The sequence below is a fragment of the Neofelis nebulosa genome, chromosome 7, assembly GCF_028018385.1.
Source record: "Neofelis nebulosa isolate mNeoNeb1 chromosome 7, mNeoNeb1.pri, whole genome shotgun sequence".
Taxonomy (NCBI): domain Eukaryota; kingdom Metazoa; phylum Chordata; class Mammalia; order Carnivora; family Felidae; genus Neofelis; species Neofelis nebulosa.
This window is the reverse complement of record NC_080788.1, coordinates 108,075,590-108,093,668: the sequence shown is the minus strand read 5'-3', so window position 1 is coordinate 108,093,668 and position 18,079 is coordinate 108,075,590. Positions and strand designations below refer to the sequence as shown.

The following is an 18,079-nucleotide window of genomic DNA, read 5'->3' as shown; positions in this document are numbered from 1 at the left end:
ATAAATTTTTACATTTGAATTTCTGCTTTTTGTAATGCCCCCTTTAAAAAGCTCTATAAAACAGAAATGTCAAATATGACATTTTCCCTGCAAAGTCTAGGAATTAATTTTTGAATAATATTTTGTTAAAAAATCTGTAGTGGTATTATAAGTTATAGCCTCCCTACTTCCAAAATTGATTTGAAGCAATTTTATAGACAGTCATTTCACAGAAGGTCCCATTGGAAGAAAAGAAATAAAAGCTTCAAACAGGAATTTTTACAATTTCTATTTAGACAAATGATCATAAGGAACCTGGCTTCATTTCTATAACACAGTAGAAAATCAAGGAAATTGTCAATATATCTTTGTAGGTCAATTATATGGATAGTTAAGGTACAAATGCTTGATTTATAAAATTTCCTACAAAGATGTAAGCTTAATATTTAACACAAATTAGTCCAGTTCTGTGAACTGAGGTGCACATAGAAGAAGGCAAGAAATGCTTCCTCCTATCTTCCCTCACAACAAAATCCACCCAACCAGGAATCAACAACCAAAAACACTGGGAAAATCAGAGATACAGAAAAATGGCCCAGATGGAGGAAGAGAAAAATGCTTATCCCTGGGGTGCTAAATTATCCAGGGATCAACAAAATCAAATTACAATAGCAGCAATAAAAATGAAAATTGTAGTGCTATGTAATTTAGCTTAAAAAATTCTTTCACTATATTATACTTATGCTACATGAGGAAGTCAATGTAACCCACGTCTCCACTAAAGACGGCCTTCAGTGTAATAAGTTACAATGACATCCTGACACCTGTTCTGAACAAGCACCATGTGCCATTAATAATGAAAAACACTGAATTGCGGTTAAACATCCTGAAGATCACTTCAGAAATTAGGTAAATACACATTTGATCAATGAACACCTAATATTTTTATGTACTGAGACAAATTTTAAGAGTGTGCAGAATGTAACTTACTTGCTTGCCAATTCACCCCCCGGTGGGAGGCTGGGGATGTTCTCACTTGCTAATGTGCGCATCACATGGACTAAGTCAGGGACGCCTTCCCCCTGCTTCTTTATGATTTCTGGGAATCAGAAGTACTTTTTTTGTAAGTGTTATTCAAATTTAATTAAAAAAAAAAACAAAACAAAGATAACTTAGGTTTTTAAAGATGGCATTTACCACATCTGAGATTTTCTAAGCTGGTATTAGAAAAAAAATTAAGTTGACTTTTGAAAATTTATGACAAAGGGATGCACAAAATGACACACAAAAATGAGATACTTTCCAGATTAACTTGAAAGAATGAAAATGAACAAGATAAACATGTGAAAAAATTTTCATGTTAAAATCAATGCATTACCTAATCAAGGATATAGGTATAAAAATGAAATGCCAACTAGTTTACTTTGGAGGAGGTCAACTCCTCTCTTTACACTAGAAACATGTTTCCTGAATTTTACACAGATTTAAAAAAATAATTTCAAAATTTGAAAGGAAAAAAACCCTTTAAGTATAGGGGAATTTATTGATTATATACTAACCCAAATCATTTTTACATGTTTACATTTGCAAAACGATACTTAAGTAGCATGTGCAGATTAGGTTATATAACTGAATACCACTCACAGCTTAGTTTTTGTCTGAAGTAACTTTAGGCAATAAACAGATGTATAATACCATTTCTTTAGTTGATTATTTGAACAAGGCATACAGAATGGAAAAAAGTCTAAATTTCATAACTTTTAATTTGATAAACCATACAACTGCATTTTAAATTGTTAATTTCAAAACATCCAGTTACTAAATGGGTATAGTGATATGATCTGCAGTGTTGCCATGTAGATGCATACTGTTCCTCATACCACAGAATACCAACAGTTACGTACAAAAGTCTTAACTCTCAGACTAAATCTTTACATGGGAGTTTCAGCGTATTTACTCTAAACGCAAGATCATACCAAACGTGTCTGTAAATTAAAGGTTCAAGTTTTATTCAATTTTCTGTTTTTAAATGTTTATCCTGAGAGATTCTCTTTGTCATCATTAGGGCAATAAAATTATCATTCTAGTTCTCAATTTGTAAATACCCTTGAAAGTCACAATGCATATAAAGATCTTCTGTCTTCTGATCAGGTTTTAAAATACTATTTCCTCATTAAAGCCGCATATTAAAAGACAGACATTGCTACCCGTATTTCTTTAAATGGCTCAAATTGTCCTTTTGGAATTAAGGCCAAATTTTACCGTGTTATTATTTTTTTGCCTTTTTTTTTTTTTTTAACCAGTCTTAAATCTGAACAAAAAGCAAGGATCTCAGATTTGGTTTGCCAAGTTCCTTTATTGTATAATCTTTAACATCTAGTATATTTATTCTACATAGTTCTAATGCTGGAAATCTGCCGTACAAAAATAAAGGGTTTTGATGTTTACCTAAGCTGCACAATTTCACAATCTAAAGCTGTAATACACTTAACATACAGTCTCTGCTAAGCCAACACAATTATTGGATAGATAACTAAATACAATAGAAATGAACACTGATGATAAATTCAATCAATGATAGTTTCAGGTCTAAAAAACATTACCTTAATTCATCTATATTTGATGTATCTTACATCTCCTCTGTTAAAATATATATTTGGGTATTTTAATTGTGAAGAAAATTACAGGAAGACAAATTCTTTAAAAAAAATGAATGTAAGTCTTTAAAAACAGTTAATATCTCCTATTCCACATGGGACAGTAATACATTTAAACTGTCTTACCATTAATACTATACTAGCATTGCCTCTTCTGCTTTTAAAAAGGAAAACAAAATGAATCTTAAGAAATATTCCTTTAATTGCTGTTGGACTATACATTTTAATTAGAACTGTAAAAAGACTGAATGTTTACTAAAGAATATATATGTATAGAAGATGTTTCTCACACTCACATATAAACACATTCTACTCTTCCCCACTCCACTTCACACCAAGTTTGAGGGATTCTAGTATTTATCTCCAAATTAGCAACTTTAAAGCTTGGGCAGTCAGCAGCAAAGATTTAAAAAATATATGTGTAGAAGAAGAACAATCTTACATTGGCTTAAAAGGACCACAACCTTAAGTGATGTGGTTTAAATTATGAGCTGAATCTTTTCACAACCCTACAGAGTCAAGTATTTAGAAGGACACAGATAACAGGAGAGCTGAAAAGCCTTTTCTCTTTTCTACGGTGTGGACAGAGAAGCCAAAAGTATTCAAAGCAAATAAAATGAGGTTTGATAGGTCACAGCAATTTTGAAGGCATGTATTTAAAAAAATAAAGAAAAAAGAAGAGAATATTCAGTGCCTGTTCTGGAAGCTGAATGCAGTCTTTTTTTCTTAGAACAACTTTTGCAATTTAAATAGTTACATTCTGTGTTTTAAAATATAGTAGCAATTTTAATGTAATATATTTATTCTCTAGTTGCAGTCTTATCAAATCTATCTCAATAAGGAATATAAAATTTAACTTCTGACACAATAATCTTAAATTGAATGGTACAAGTATAACACTTCAACATATCAAAAATATTGAGTATTGATGTAAACTCTGTTCAGGTGGCAATCCTTGCTGGATAAAAAGCAATATAAAACTTAATATTGTAACATAAAATTATGTATCTAAAGCAATTATTTAGAATTGCACCAAAAACTTAAAGAGTGCATACTAAAGAGAAAAGTTGTATTTCAAAAATGTGACCCTATTTCATAGCAAATAAAACTGAAGTGTTTATTCTTTATATCAATAAGAAAACATGTACACCCAAGTTAAAGTGCCAATAAATCAAATACCAATTTATCCCAATACAGATTCTTACGGTTTCATTTTTCCACTAACCAGCAGTTTGAATCAATGTGAAATAACTTGGTAGCATTCTAAATATTTTATTTTACTGTATTATATATATAAATAACATCAAAATGACTCATTTAAAATATAAAAAATTCCAAGATCCTTGGATAATAGTGAGAAAACAAAGTCATTGAATAAGTAGGTCCAATGAATGAAATAGTAAATAGTACATACATACACTAGATATATCGCTATCAAGTGGGGGGAGAGCAATAAAAACAAAACAGCAGCTCCAGATAGTACTGAAAATCAAAACCAATCATGATTCTAGTATCAGACTGATAATTGATATCAAACAGTAAAAAGGGAGAAAACAAAATTAAAGTGCATATTAATTTTAATAATGCAGGCACAGCAGGATATAATAGTGTGTAGGTCAATGCTTACATGCTCTTAGATCTTTAACGTGCAAATTCATAACATTAGGAGCCCAAAATGTATTTTAACGCTTTTATAGGCATGTTAAGTTTTTCTTCTTAAAGAAACTGCATAATATACATGCTTACTGCATATATGCAGTGAAATGCAATTCTCTGGGGAGACTTAGCATTTATATCAAGTAGTAGCTGAGTAAAAGGTAATATATTTTCAAATGTTTAAAGCCATTACACTTGACAGTTACAGACATCTTTCTAATTGTCTCAAAATAATTTGCAGAATTATGACAAATCCACTGCTGGAACTCCCAATAAAATGCTGATTTTATTCTATTCAGCATTTGCATTTCTGCCAAGTAGAGACCTAGCATATCTTCTATTCAGGTCTATGTTATCTTGATGAGGCAGTTTATGTCTTATGTCTTCAAGTCTTTAAACTTGAAACAGTTTAAAATAAATTTTTAAAAGCTGTGGCACATGAAAGTTGCTAATAACCAGGCTGTGATCTTCAAGTTATTGAAAAAAAAAAGTCCTAAAAATCTTAAATTCATATACATAGCTTTACACAGAAAGATGGTATTCAAATTATCACCATCATAAACAATCTGTTCATCATTAAATAAATCACAAATCAGACTTTCCTGGCATAAAATTACTCATGCCAGTGAATTCATCAAGAATTTTAAAGCACACACTTTTTAGCCTTTTTGAACAAAAGTATCCTGAACAGAACGTACAGCGCCACATTAGTTCTTATTTCTATTATAACTGTGATAGGACAATCAAAAACATCTGAACAGTGACTACAGAAATGCCCTTTCCCACCTTTGTACACTAAACACTAAATGTCAAAGGCATGTAAAGGTCTAAAAGCTAAAATATTAAAGTTTGATTGTGTTGAGGTTTTTCTTTAAGAAAGCTACTTATTTTTTGTTAAATGATCCACCTTCTACTCTGCTTTCCAGGTACTTGTCCAATTCTGCCTCCTTCTTCACTGCTTCTGGTGATACTTTGGGTGCATTTGGGAAACAGATCAATATCACACTCATGTTGTCTCGACTTCCCTAGGAAGAAAAAAGTTTGAGAAATATTATGCTTTCTTCTTGCTCTTTAAAGCTTTGAGAATCTTTATAGCCACGACAATTTTAATTATACTTGTTCTAGTAAAAAATATATACCTATGGTTTTTAAGGAGAAAAAAATACGCATATGTGGAGAGGCACCCCCCCCCGCCATACACATAATAGTACGTATAGTATACAGTATAACTAACACTCCAAAACACAGAAGAAACACTACAGGCTAACCTCCACTGCAACAATCATTTTTTTAAATGCTATAAAAAAAAATATTGCCGAACATTTACTACTGGTGGCCTATTTAACTTGCAGTGATACCTAACCCGAATACATGTACATACTCACTCAACAAAACAAAAAATTCTAGTGGTATTCCTTACAAGAGGATTTGATCTGTAGTTACATGTATGCTTGACAAATTTATATTTAAAATGAATCATAATAAATTATGGGGCTAATTAACTTGCTTCATAATAGAAACATGAAATTAAAAGTAAAAATACATGTATATAGTTTATAAAACAGTTTTTAACTTTCGTAAGTTAAAAACAACTGACTTTTTAGGAAGTACATTAACTTTTAAAGACACCTAGGTATTCAAAATGTTATAATTAAAATACTCGAATCAATGGTAGCCTCCCCATACTCCTCTTCCTATTGGGAACTGGAGTTAACTTTTACATGTTAAGTATTTGATGCCTCTGTATGGGAAAACTGACCTTATAACATTAGTTTAAGCAAACCATACAAAGAATTTAATATTAAAAAGAATCTTGGAGAAAAACAGTATAAAATGTGGCAAATGATAAGGTACTGAATAATTTTTAAAATGGAGTGGAAGTTGAGTCATAATTTACTAGTTTCTGAATGCGATAATTCTCTCAAGAAAAGAGCTTTGAATTTAGCTAACAACTACTTAATTCTCAAGAGCTACAGAATAAGACCAACAAATGGATACTACTTTTATGCATACTAAAAGGGACAAAAAAACACAAGCATCACTGTTCATCATTGTTCGCCTCTCATCAAATTCAGAAATTAACAGTGTGCACTATTAAGTTGTTGCTCTACTGATTTTTTGTAACATGTGTTGGATGTTACATAAACTTGATTTGTATTGGATGTTACATAAACCTGATTACAAAGTATGATCAGATTTTAATTAAGATTTTAGGTAGAGCTGACTGTATGCTTATAAAACTACACAGAACATTAGACGACTTTCATTTTCTGCACGTTGAAAGAAAATCAAATAAGTAGCCTCAGAGAGTTTTATAAAATCAACATTTGCTGGGGGGAAAAACAAAATCAAAGAAGTAGTTAATGAACACTACTGACAAAAAATTTAATTCCTCAATAGCCCTGTGAGTTAGATACTATGGTCTCCATTCAAAAGCTGAGAAAGGTTGAACACTTTGTCCAAGACTGTAGAGTACAAAAGTTACAGAGGTAAGCCTGATTCAAGGCCTGACTCTTAAGTATGCTTCTTCTTGCTTCAGCTTCCTCACCTGTAAAATAAAGGGGCTGACCTGGCTCATCTGTATATATTACCCCTTTTGATCCTCCCCAACAACCCCAGTGACAGTATAATAATCTCTCTTACCTTTTTTACAATGATAGAAACTGATTTTTTCCACACAGCTTAAATAGCTTACCTGAAGTCATAGTCTCAGACCAAGTTCTTCTGACTCCATGTCCAAGGCTATTCTTATTACATCACACCAATGATCACTAAATTCTTTGCTGGTGCTACAGATTCATTACACCATAGTCTCAAAGTACATCCATGAATATACTGAGATATCACATGATAAAAATAAAATATTAAAATTCTAAAATGCTTTTCAATTATAGACAAAGGCCTAACCCTCCCTTTCCTTTTAAAACATGCACTTCTGATGTGATCTTTTTGCCTTTGATAATCTTCCACAATACTGAAAGACTCAAGTAGTAATGGTTAGTAAAAGACCATTCAGATCATAACTCTTGCATATTTGGTAATTTATTTCTAAAAAATGTTCCTAAATTTTCCTAATTGGTAAAGAGTATCCTGCAGTTTTTGTGCCAAAAACTTATTTCTGAGAACTATAGTTTCTAAAATGATTAAATACTAGAGTAATAATTAAGATGACATAAAATCATTTTTATCTTTTAAAAGAAAGTCTAGCTACCTTATACAAACAGGTGTCGACTACTTCATTGCAAACTTTCTCAAGGTCATCAGTGACTTCAAGTCTGGATCTTACAAAATCACAGAGCTCTTCATTTCCCATAACATCCCAAATACCATCACATGCAAGGATAATGAACTGATCATCTTCTTCAGATCTTTCAATATCATGGACTTCGGGCTCTGGTGAGACAAGCTGCTCTGTAGGACCTTTTCCATGGACACATTTGTAATCAAAGTCCCCAAGGGCCCTCGATACAGCCAGAGAGCCATTCACACGCTGAATCATTACAGAACCACCTGCATTCTGAATTCGTTCTTTTTCCAGCGGATTACTTGGTTTGTGATCTTGTGTGAAGAAGTGAACTTTCCTGTTCCTACAAAGTAAACCTCTCGAGTCTCCACAGTTAATGAAATAAGTATGTTGAGGAGAAATTAAGACACCCACAGCTGTTGACCCACTTCTATCTGCACCATGTTTCTTCTCTGACATAACTCTCATGTGTTCATCAATCTCCAGAAAACCTGTTCTGATTCCATTCTTTACATTTTCCACAGAAGGTGCTCCTGCAGACCCTTTAAAATCCTGGTTATTGGTGATGTGATCTAGCAAATGCTCACAGCAGTATTTGGCAACCTGAGAACCAGCATGCCCATCATACACAGCAAAGAATGACCATGTTTCAAGTCCACTTGGCAAACCGATCACAGCCGTATGTGCATCCTCCATTTCAACTCGCCAACCTTGCATGCTGCTTAGCCCATATCGCAACCCATTACCCTGCCCCTGGGCATTATGTTTTTCCATCTTTGGCTTGTCTAAAAATGCTCCCATTATGTCTTGATATTCTAGGTCTGCAAAGGAAGAGAAACAGGAAAGTTAATAACTATCTCACACACAAAATACATATCCAACAACCTTTTTAAGAGTGAAGGAGACAAAAAAACCTTTAAATAAGAAATCAAAATTTTTTAAAATGAGAGAGACAGCATGAGCAGGGGAGGGGCAGAGAGAGAGAGGGAGAGAAAGAATCCCAAGCAGGCTTTGCACTGCCAGCACAGAGGACTGGGGCTCGAACCGCATTGGTGTTCGAACTCACAGACCTCAACATCATGACCTGAGCCAAAACCAAGAATGGGACACTTAACCAAATGAGCCACCCAGGCACCCAGGAAATCACAACTCTTAGATGCCTGGCTGACTGGCTCAGTCACTGGGTCGTGAGTTCAAGCCGTATGTTGGGCGTAGGGTTTACTTAAAAAAAGAGAGAGATTTAGAAATCACAACTTTTATAAGCAGACATTGTGTTGCTGATGTGGAACCTGGAGATTAACAGGAAAGAGTTGGGGGAAAGGCTGATCAGGCACAGCTTAGAACCAGGCAAACAGAACTAAAGCATCAGGATAAAGGTAGCTGACCTGACACTGCCCCCATGAGGCACAACCATATGAGGTAGCAAGGAGATCTGGCAGTAGTCATCAGCTTATTAGAACCAGGCCAAGTGTTTACGAATGCAATAAACAGGTGAATCTCTTAGGAAATCTCAGACATAAGTTGTATGTGTATATTAATCAAGAAAAAGCCAAATGAATTCACAACATACCAAAAGCCTACTAATTCAAACATCTTGGTTGAAGATTCAGGATTTTCCAGTTTAATTCTTTTTTTTTTTTTTTCTTCCCAACGTTTTTTATTTATTTTTGGGACAGAGAGAGACAGAGCATGAACGGGGGAGGGGCAGAGAGAGAGGGAGACACAGAATCTGAAACAGGCTCCAGGCTCCGAGCCATCAGCCCAGAGCCCGACGCGGGGCTCGAACTCACAGACCGCGAGATCGCGACCTGGCTGAAGTCGGACGCTTAACCGACTGCGCTACCCAGGCGCCCCAGTTTAATTCTGAACTACCTATAGTTTTATTGCTACTACATGAACTCTCTGAAAAAGTAAAAAATGATCTACTCACAATGGTCCAAATTTGCACACTCCTTCAAGCCTTTGCTCATGTTAGTTCCCCTAACTGGAATCTCCTTCCCCTCCTCCCTACTTATTGAGAAAAAGTACATCCATCTTTTAAAGTTTAGTGCAAATTCTACCATGTCCATAGGTTTTTCAGTCTTTGACAAAGCCATTAAGTTATTAAATTACTATAAGTAGTACAGCCTCAACCGTCAAAGTGCAAAGGAATTATCATACATATAGCAAAGCTTGTTACACAGAACAAAATCAACCTACTATAATCTACTGATGTATTAATTTAATGGTAATAACATGTATCATTATTATTATACTCTATGACCCTTAGTTATAAATAGTAAAGGAGATTAGAGGGTCTAGAAACAGCCATGTGGACAAGCCTGAAGGCTTAGCTAATCTAATCCTTTCCCAAGAACCAGTAACTACAAACCCTGGTCTGGAATGGGCCCAGACAACACAGGGAGACAGTCGGTTAGAATTTAGGTCGACCTCTACTTGAGTAATAGCCTAGGAATGCAGAGACTTGGGGTGCAAGTCATCAAATAAGTCACAACTCAAATCAAACCAATGTGAACAAAGGATAGAATGAAATTTAATAGAGGTAAAGGGGGGAGGGGAAGTAGGGGGAAGGGAAAAGTACCTAGGTACATCAGGATGCAGTTATGAGACTAAAGGATTGATGATGCCAGTGATGCTAAGCTTTCAGAAGAAGATGGGAGAGAAAGGGAAAGAAAAACTCCTCAGGAAGGTAATAGTTTCCAGTAACCTTTTTCCCCTTCTTTCCCTATCAGGGCCAAAGTAATACACAAGAGAGAAGGATGACTGATTGGTGTAATAAAACAATCTCCTGCCTACTCCTCTGTCCCTTATTACAATTCCGCTAATGAAGGTAAATAATGAAAACTAGCCATCATTTATTCCTTATGCTCATATTCATCAGATTACCAGATACCAACTTGATACATATCATGACAAGGGTGAGTGTTTTGACTGGACAAAGGATAACATAACGATGACACCTTAATAGCAGACAACGTTTAAGAATCACGCATTCATTCTCAACAACTCTCTAAAGTGAGTAATAATACCTTCCTTTATAGATGAATCTTAATGAGACTAAAGGACTTGGCCAAGGTCACTCAACTGATTAAGTTTAGAGGAATCAGGACTCTAATTCAAGCCTGACTCTGAAGTACCATTTTACTAAGGCAATGGTCTTGATAATAGATGTACAAAAGAATTACCTGTGGACCTTCTGAAAAATAACAATTAACAAATCAGAATTTCCAGGGTAGGGTTGGAACCTAGGCATCTGCGTATCCATAGAAAAGATTAGATGGGACGCCTACATAGGTATGTGATTAGATGATGATTGAGTCATCATAAAGTTAAGTCATCTGCTGAAAGTCAACAGCAATTTGCCTCATTTCTGTACCTCAATTCCTTTAGCTAAGCTAAAGGGGAGGAGGGAGATATAGTTAAGATGTTTGATATTTACTAATCTAGCATTTCTTCTCTATACAATGGACACATTTATACTTACCTCTGAATGTTGCTTTGAGGTTTAAATGAGGCACTCAGCAAACAAGTATTTAATTATTACTACATTCTGACATACACAGTCACATCTAGATTCTGATATTACCTAAAAGGGAACTTACTCTTTTATAGAAAAGTCCAGTAGTTATTTTCCAGATATATATGTATGAAATTACAAAGTAAATAATTTTTTGAAGACAAATAGGGTAAAAGTTCTAAAAACCAAACCCAAACTTTTGAAATATATATGTTAGAATATATATTCTAACATATAGATGCTGAAATATAACATGTAAAAATGTAACAAACTAAGTCAACCATCTGATAAAATTTTAGGTCCTGCTCAATCATAAATATAAAAATATGGGTCAAGGACACATTCAAAGTTTTGTGGTTGGACTTTCACATAGCAAAAACAGGCAATTTAGAAATCTTACCTCCTGGAATTTTGAGTAATTTGTAGAATCCTAGTGAAGCAGCTAACAATAGCTACATAAATACAGCAGATGGTTATGTAAGTTAATACCAGAAATATATTTTCTTATAAATACTATGTTTACATAATCATCTTCCAGAAGTGGACTACTTACTAATTATGTAGTCAAATTATTAAAATGGCATAAATCTAGAAATAGTAAATTCCAAGGGGATTCAATATGCCAATGAAAGCTTAAGCTAGTTTCTGAGAGAAATTCTACTTCTCACCTCATCTTTTTTTTATGTTTATTTATTTGAGAGAGAGCACTAGTGAGTGTGGGGGAGGGGCAGAGAGACAAGGAGAGAATCCCAAGCAGGTTCAATGCTCAAAGCAGAGTCCAAGGAGGGGCTTGATCTCACTGTGAGATCATGGCCTGAGCCAAAAATCAAGAGTCAGATGCTCACCTGACTGAGCCACCCAGGTGCCCCTCACCTCATCTTAAATCTACTCTGCACACATGCTGAACAGATCTCACCACAACACTAGCTTATCAGTTGATCTGAACTTTTCAAAACAAAGTACTATGACAATCACAAGACTGTATTCATCTTTGATATAATCAGAAAATTCGGTGAATATTTTTTGTCTTTTTAAAAACTAACTCCTAAACTGAAAAATTCTAAGGCCGAGCCAGGAAATAATTCATTAAAGTCCATCCATTGGCTTTTATTAAGAAAAACTGATCTCATAATGACAGCATAAACTCTTAATAAACCTTGTCATTTGGTTTAATCTGCTCATAAATCCTCCCCTCCTCCCCATAAAAGCTCTATATATTCAACTGTTAAGATCCTTAGGCAACATATTAGTCCAGAAACAAGAGTTTTTCAAGTGACTGTTTGGGTAGTCTTTTAATAAAAAAACTGTGGTTTTTTTGTTTACCTATGGACACATAGTAAGTGGGCTCCATACACAGAGGTCAAAATACACATATGTAAACAATGTGAAGAAATTATATTTTAAAGATTAGGGGGGATCCAGAGGGATTATATACGAGAAAGATTAGAAGCTCCTTGGGGGAGGGGCGCCTGGGTGGCGCAGTCGGTTAAGCGTCCGACTTCAGCCAGGTCACGATCTCGCGGTCCGTGAGTTCGAGCCCCGCGTCAGGCTCTGGGCTGATGGCTCGGAGCCTGGAGCCCGTTTCCGATTCTGTGTCTCCCTCTCTCTCTGCCCCTCCCCCGTTCATGCTCTGTCTCTCTCTGTCCCAAAAAAAAAAAAAAAAAAAAAAAAGTTGAGAAGCTCCTTGGGGGAAGAGGGAAAAAATGGAACACTAACTGGTAGCAGTGTATAAAACATGGCAAAATTCAAGTCATTTGCAGTGAGATATGGGAAATAAACCCTCTACCACTACCAAATATTTAGCATATTCTACATTGCCCACCAATGCTTATATATAGATTTTGTCAAAGAAGATGACAAATGCTCAGCTGACCCTGGAAATGCACATTTACTAAATAACAGAATATTAAGCAATATATTCCACAGCTGGGGTTCAATAAAGAAACACAGATTCCTTGTGGACGTATATCTGCTGTAAAGGATAATTTAGGGTACACAAACTACTTTTAACTTCCTACACTATGAGACATGGTAATTCATAAATTATATTTTGTAATACAAGGCAGTCACCTCAAAATTATCTATGCTAATGATAAATAAGTGCATGAGGGTGCCTGAGTGGCCAGTGGGGTAAGTGGCCAACTCTTGATTTTGGCTCAGGTCAGGATCTCACGGTCATGAGACTGAGCCCTGGGTAGAGTTCCATGTTGTTGGGTTCCATGCTGGGCGTGGAGCCCGTAGAAGATTCTCTCTCCTTCTCCCTCTCTCTCTGCCCCTCTCCTGCTCTCTCTCTCTCTCCCCCTCTCCTGCTCTCTCTCTCTCTCTTTCTCTCTCAAAAGTAATAAATAAATAAATAAATGCATGAAAAAACTTTTTACCAATTTGAGGGAAAAAAGTTAATCTTTGGATAATTTTTCTCTCATTGGGAGTCTGAAATTTCTCATCTCATTTACTTTAAAAAACGATCACACATATTTATATTTACAAATTTGATTTTGATTAACTTGTATAACTCATCAGAGCCAAAAGGTAGAAATTATCTGTCCAAACCTATTTTACAAATGAGAAGGCACCAAGAAATAGAATGATTTGCTCAAGGTCACAAAGCTAGTTCTGCAGTAAAGGCTGAGAAATAGGACCTAGGTTTTGGACTTTTACTCCAATTCTACACATGCTATCCTGTGTACTTGCAAATGAAGTAATGGAAACCTAAAAACATAGACTTTTTATTTTTATTAATGTTTATTTTTTTTAGAGAGAGAGAAAGAGAGTTTGAGGAGGGAAGGAGCAGAAAGGGAGACACAGAATCTGAAGCAGGCTCCAGGCTCCGAGCTGTCAACACAGAGCCCCACATGGGGCTCGAACTCACGAACCATGAGATCATGACCTGAGCAGAAGTCGGACACTTAACTGACTAAGCCACACAGGCGCCAAAGAAACATAAGCTTTTTAAAGACAAAACACAAAGCACATAGGCAGGGGAGGCTGTCAGAGAATAAAGCTGAAACTTCCTTAAGTGCCATTTCTTCCTCTGCCTATTTTAACTTGTTTTCTAACCTTCTATCCTACCAAAGATAAATGACCAAAACAAACAAACAAACAAACAAAGGAAAGGTAAAGAGAAAAGGAAAAAAGGCAAGAAATCTAAACTTCGGGGTTTTTTTGTCTGGGACAGAGAGAAAAAACAACAGAGAACAATTCAATTTCTGGCAAAGCAAATCTCAAATACTCAGGCTAAATAAAATATGAGCAAAGAAAAGTTAGGGGATATATTTTTAAAGATTCACAAGTTACAGGGAGAATGGGAGTACCTCAATATTCATTAGCTCCAAACTGGAAACTACCCATCAACATACAAGGTATGAGAGGTCACTGAATGAATAAAAACTGCAGGCTGTCAATTAAAAAAACAAACAAAAAACCAAAAGGCACTCTGAAAGTAGGTTCATGGAAATGAAAAACTATTATTGAACTAAAAATTTCAATGAATAGCCAATCAGAGACTACAGAAAAAACAAACCTATACATGAGATCACCTCAAGAAATTCTTTTAGAACTCAGGTCTTTCCTCATCTTGTTAATTCCAAACATACAAACCCACCCATATCTATACCCATCCTATCCTCATACCTTTCTGTTACAAAAGAGGACTCTATGCTCTCACTTAACATAAATCCCTCTACTAGAGCTTTAAAGCCCATGCTTCAAAGGAATCTTACACTACTTACATGTCTTCTCTGGAACCTTACACTATTATCCTCTTTATATTCAACCTCTCTCTTTCAATTGGAGTACAACTTTTTTTTTTTTTTTAACGTTTATTTATTTTTGAGAGAGAGACAGTGTGTGAGTCGGGGAGAGGCAGAGAGAGACACAGACACACAGCATCTGAAGCAGGCTCCAGGCTCTGAACTGTCAGCACAAAGTCTGACGCGGGGCTCGAACCCACAAACCGCGAGATCATGACCTGAACCAAAGTCAGACGCTTAACTGACTGAGCCACCCAGGTGCGCCCCTGGATTACAACTTTTAAAGATACTCAAATGCCACCCATTACTAATAAGTCTTTACGTGACTCCTGCCCCTCTAGCTACTCGTCTGCCTTTTTCTTCCCTTTGCAGTTCATCTTCTTAAAAACAAGTATTGATGCTCTCTCTACACTGTTGCCTGACCATTCCACCAAAATAAACTTCTCCAAGTTGCTTATTACAATGGACATTTTTAGTCCTCATTTGATTGATTTCTTACAAAAGCTTTCAACACTCCCTCTTCCAATTTCCCACTGGTTTTCAAGAGGCTACACACTCCCAGCTTTCCTCCTGCCCCTAGCTTTTCCATCCTTGTTCCCTTTGCAGACCCATCTTCATCTTCCAAGCCATTAAATGTTGACATTCAAGGCTTAAACCTAAGCCCTTTTCTCATTTTATGCTGGCTTCGAAACTATTATTAATGTATACAGGAGGAAAGGGAAACAGAACAGATACACAAGGACTCAAAGTATACACTCATACTTTATTAATGAAAAACCCAGCCACGCAAACATATACTTTCTAAGGTTTAAAATTAAGTTCATCTCTATGACTTGTCATTATTTATCTCTTAAGTAATCTCCTTCTTAAAAATAATCTAGGAAAACAAAATCCTGTACATAAAGTAAAAAGAACTTGAGAAATTGCCCACTTATCCAATTTAATAATAAGGAGACACCGGTTTTATGTCTATAAATTACATGGAAATACCTTTCATAAGATTAACTGAAAAGTTATGGATGTATCCAATATGTGACTTTGGACAAATCCTTTCACTTAATTTCTAACTCTCTTCATTGATAAATACACACTGATAAATTAAGTGAAAGATAAACCATTCTCAGAACAAGGTAATTCTACATTGAGAAATGTAGAAGTGAGAAGCCTAAAGTTTTAGGAATACTTAGGTAAATGGCATTAGTAAATTAATACTTCAATCTAAAACCATGCTGATGAATCCTATTTAAAAACTTTTATTCTCAATACCAAGATGAAGGTTATGAGACAAAGATTATTTTATAACAGAAAAATCAACTTGTAGAGAATGAAAAAAGAAAACACACAAAAACCAAAACCAAATTCAAACAAAAGACAAAAAAAGAAAAAAGAGAAAAACAGTCACCAACAGTTGTAGGACTACAAGCTGGTAGCCTGAATTTGACCTTCACATTTATGGTTAGCCCCTTCCCTGAACAACATGCATTCTTCAGAGTCCCTACTACTTTTTATTGACCACACGGCATCTGAGCTTGTATCATTTGATAAAGAGGACAATATCTACTATGATGGTAACAGCATATAATCCATGAGGATGAACTCTAATCTGTTATTTCATGAGTGGTCACCTCATCTCAATGTAGCAAAACAAAATGATATCTGTAATAGGCTGAATAATGGCTTCCAACGATACCAGGTCCAAATCCTACAAATATTACGTTATTTGGAAAATCTTTGCAGGTGTGTTAAGAAACTTGCAATGGGGTAATTATTTTGGATTATACTGGGGTCCCTAAATGCAATCACAAGGGTCCTTGTAAGAGAAAGACAGTGGAAGAATTGTCACAGAGAAGTGATGTGAAGATAGAGCAAAGAGAGATTTGAAGATGCTGGCACTGAAGATTACAGTGATATATGGCTACAATCCAAGGAATGCTGCATTCTTCCCTAAAGCCTCCAGAGTGAACACATTCCTGCCAACACCTTGACTCTGGCCCACTGCAAATGATTTTGGACTTGTGCCCTCTAGATCGGTAAGAGAACAAACGTGTATGAAAAATAAGAAACTAGCAGTAAGAGAACAAACATGTATGAAAAATAAGAAACTAGAGTATAAAAAGTATTAATAGAGCTAAGGAAAGAAATTTAAGAGGCAAAAATTATTGTAGTATTTTAAATGGCATGAAAAACAATAATGAGCAGAAAACCTATAGAAAACAACCTGCAAGGGGTAAAATTCAAAACAGGAGAAAAATCATCCTGTATGCAGATAAGAATAAAGAGATGAAAGTGGGTAGATTAAAGATACAAAGAATGTAGATCCAGCAATTGAATTAGTACATTATAAAAAGAAAATCAAATACTGGAGAATAAATTAAACTTCAAAGAAAAGAGAAATTAATCCTAAACTGAGGGAAAATTTGATGATTTAAAATGTTCATCAAATACTAGATAATTTTAGTAGAAATGACCAACACCAAAGTATAATTTGATAATGAATTTCAAGAATATACAAATTCAGAAAAGTGAAACATACCAAAAAACAAAAGCAAATCAGGCTGGCCTCAAACTTGTCACATGATATGCAATAATGAAGTCATGCCTATACATGTTGAGAGTAAAGGGGAATATTCCCAGAATTCTATACCCAGCAAAGCTGGCATTTATATGTGAAGGTAATAGAAAAGGTATCATCAACTATGACAGCACTAAACAAGTATCATCCATGTACCATTCATGAACAACCTATTTAAAGCCAAAATGATGCCACCAAGAAATTAATCAAAACCAGAAACTCAGTAATGGAGATGTCATAATATAGAGGACTTTGGGGTGGGCAAAATATGCTAAGCAAATATAGGTGACCCTTGAAAAACATGGGTTTGATCTGCACAGGTCCACTTATACACAGATTTCCTTTTTTTAAAATACAGTACAGTACTATAAATGTATTTTCTCTTTCTTATGAGTTTTTTAACATTTGTATTTAGCTTATTTTATTATAAGAATATGGTATACAATGCATAACATGCAAAATATGCACTAATCAACTGTTTATGTTTTCAGTAAGGCTTCTAATCAACAGTAAGCTATCAGTAGTTTTGGGGGAGACAAAAGTTATATGTGAATTTTTGGCCACGTGGAGAGTTGGTACCCCTAACCTCCATGTTGTTCAAGGGTCAACTGTGTAACAAAAGTCAAGGGCTGAGATTTTAATTTCAGACAAAGAAAAGCATAAGACTAAGTCAATAAATACGATTGTCTTTTTTTAATTGATGAG

General features: G+C 35.1%; 1 protein-coding gene across 2 annotated transcripts in view; it reads right to left on the bottom strand.

The window, feature by feature from the left end:
- PPM1A (protein phosphatase, Mg2+/Mn2+ dependent 1A) overlaps positions 1-18,079 on the bottom strand; it is a 51,278-nt gene that overhangs the window by 7,933 nt on the left and 25,266 nt on the right. For both annotated transcript variants that reach the window (XM_058739219.1, XM_058739220.1), the window contains exons 2-4: positions 7,504-8,357; positions 5,200-5,317; positions 970-1,078 (exon numbers count right to left, since the gene is read on the bottom strand). In XM_058739219.1, the coding sequence (XP_058595202.1) occupies positions 970-1,078; positions 5,200-5,317; positions 7,504-8,357 (1,081 nt within the window). The remainder of the gene's footprint in view (positions 1-969; positions 1,079-5,199; positions 5,318-7,503; positions 8,358-18,079) is intronic.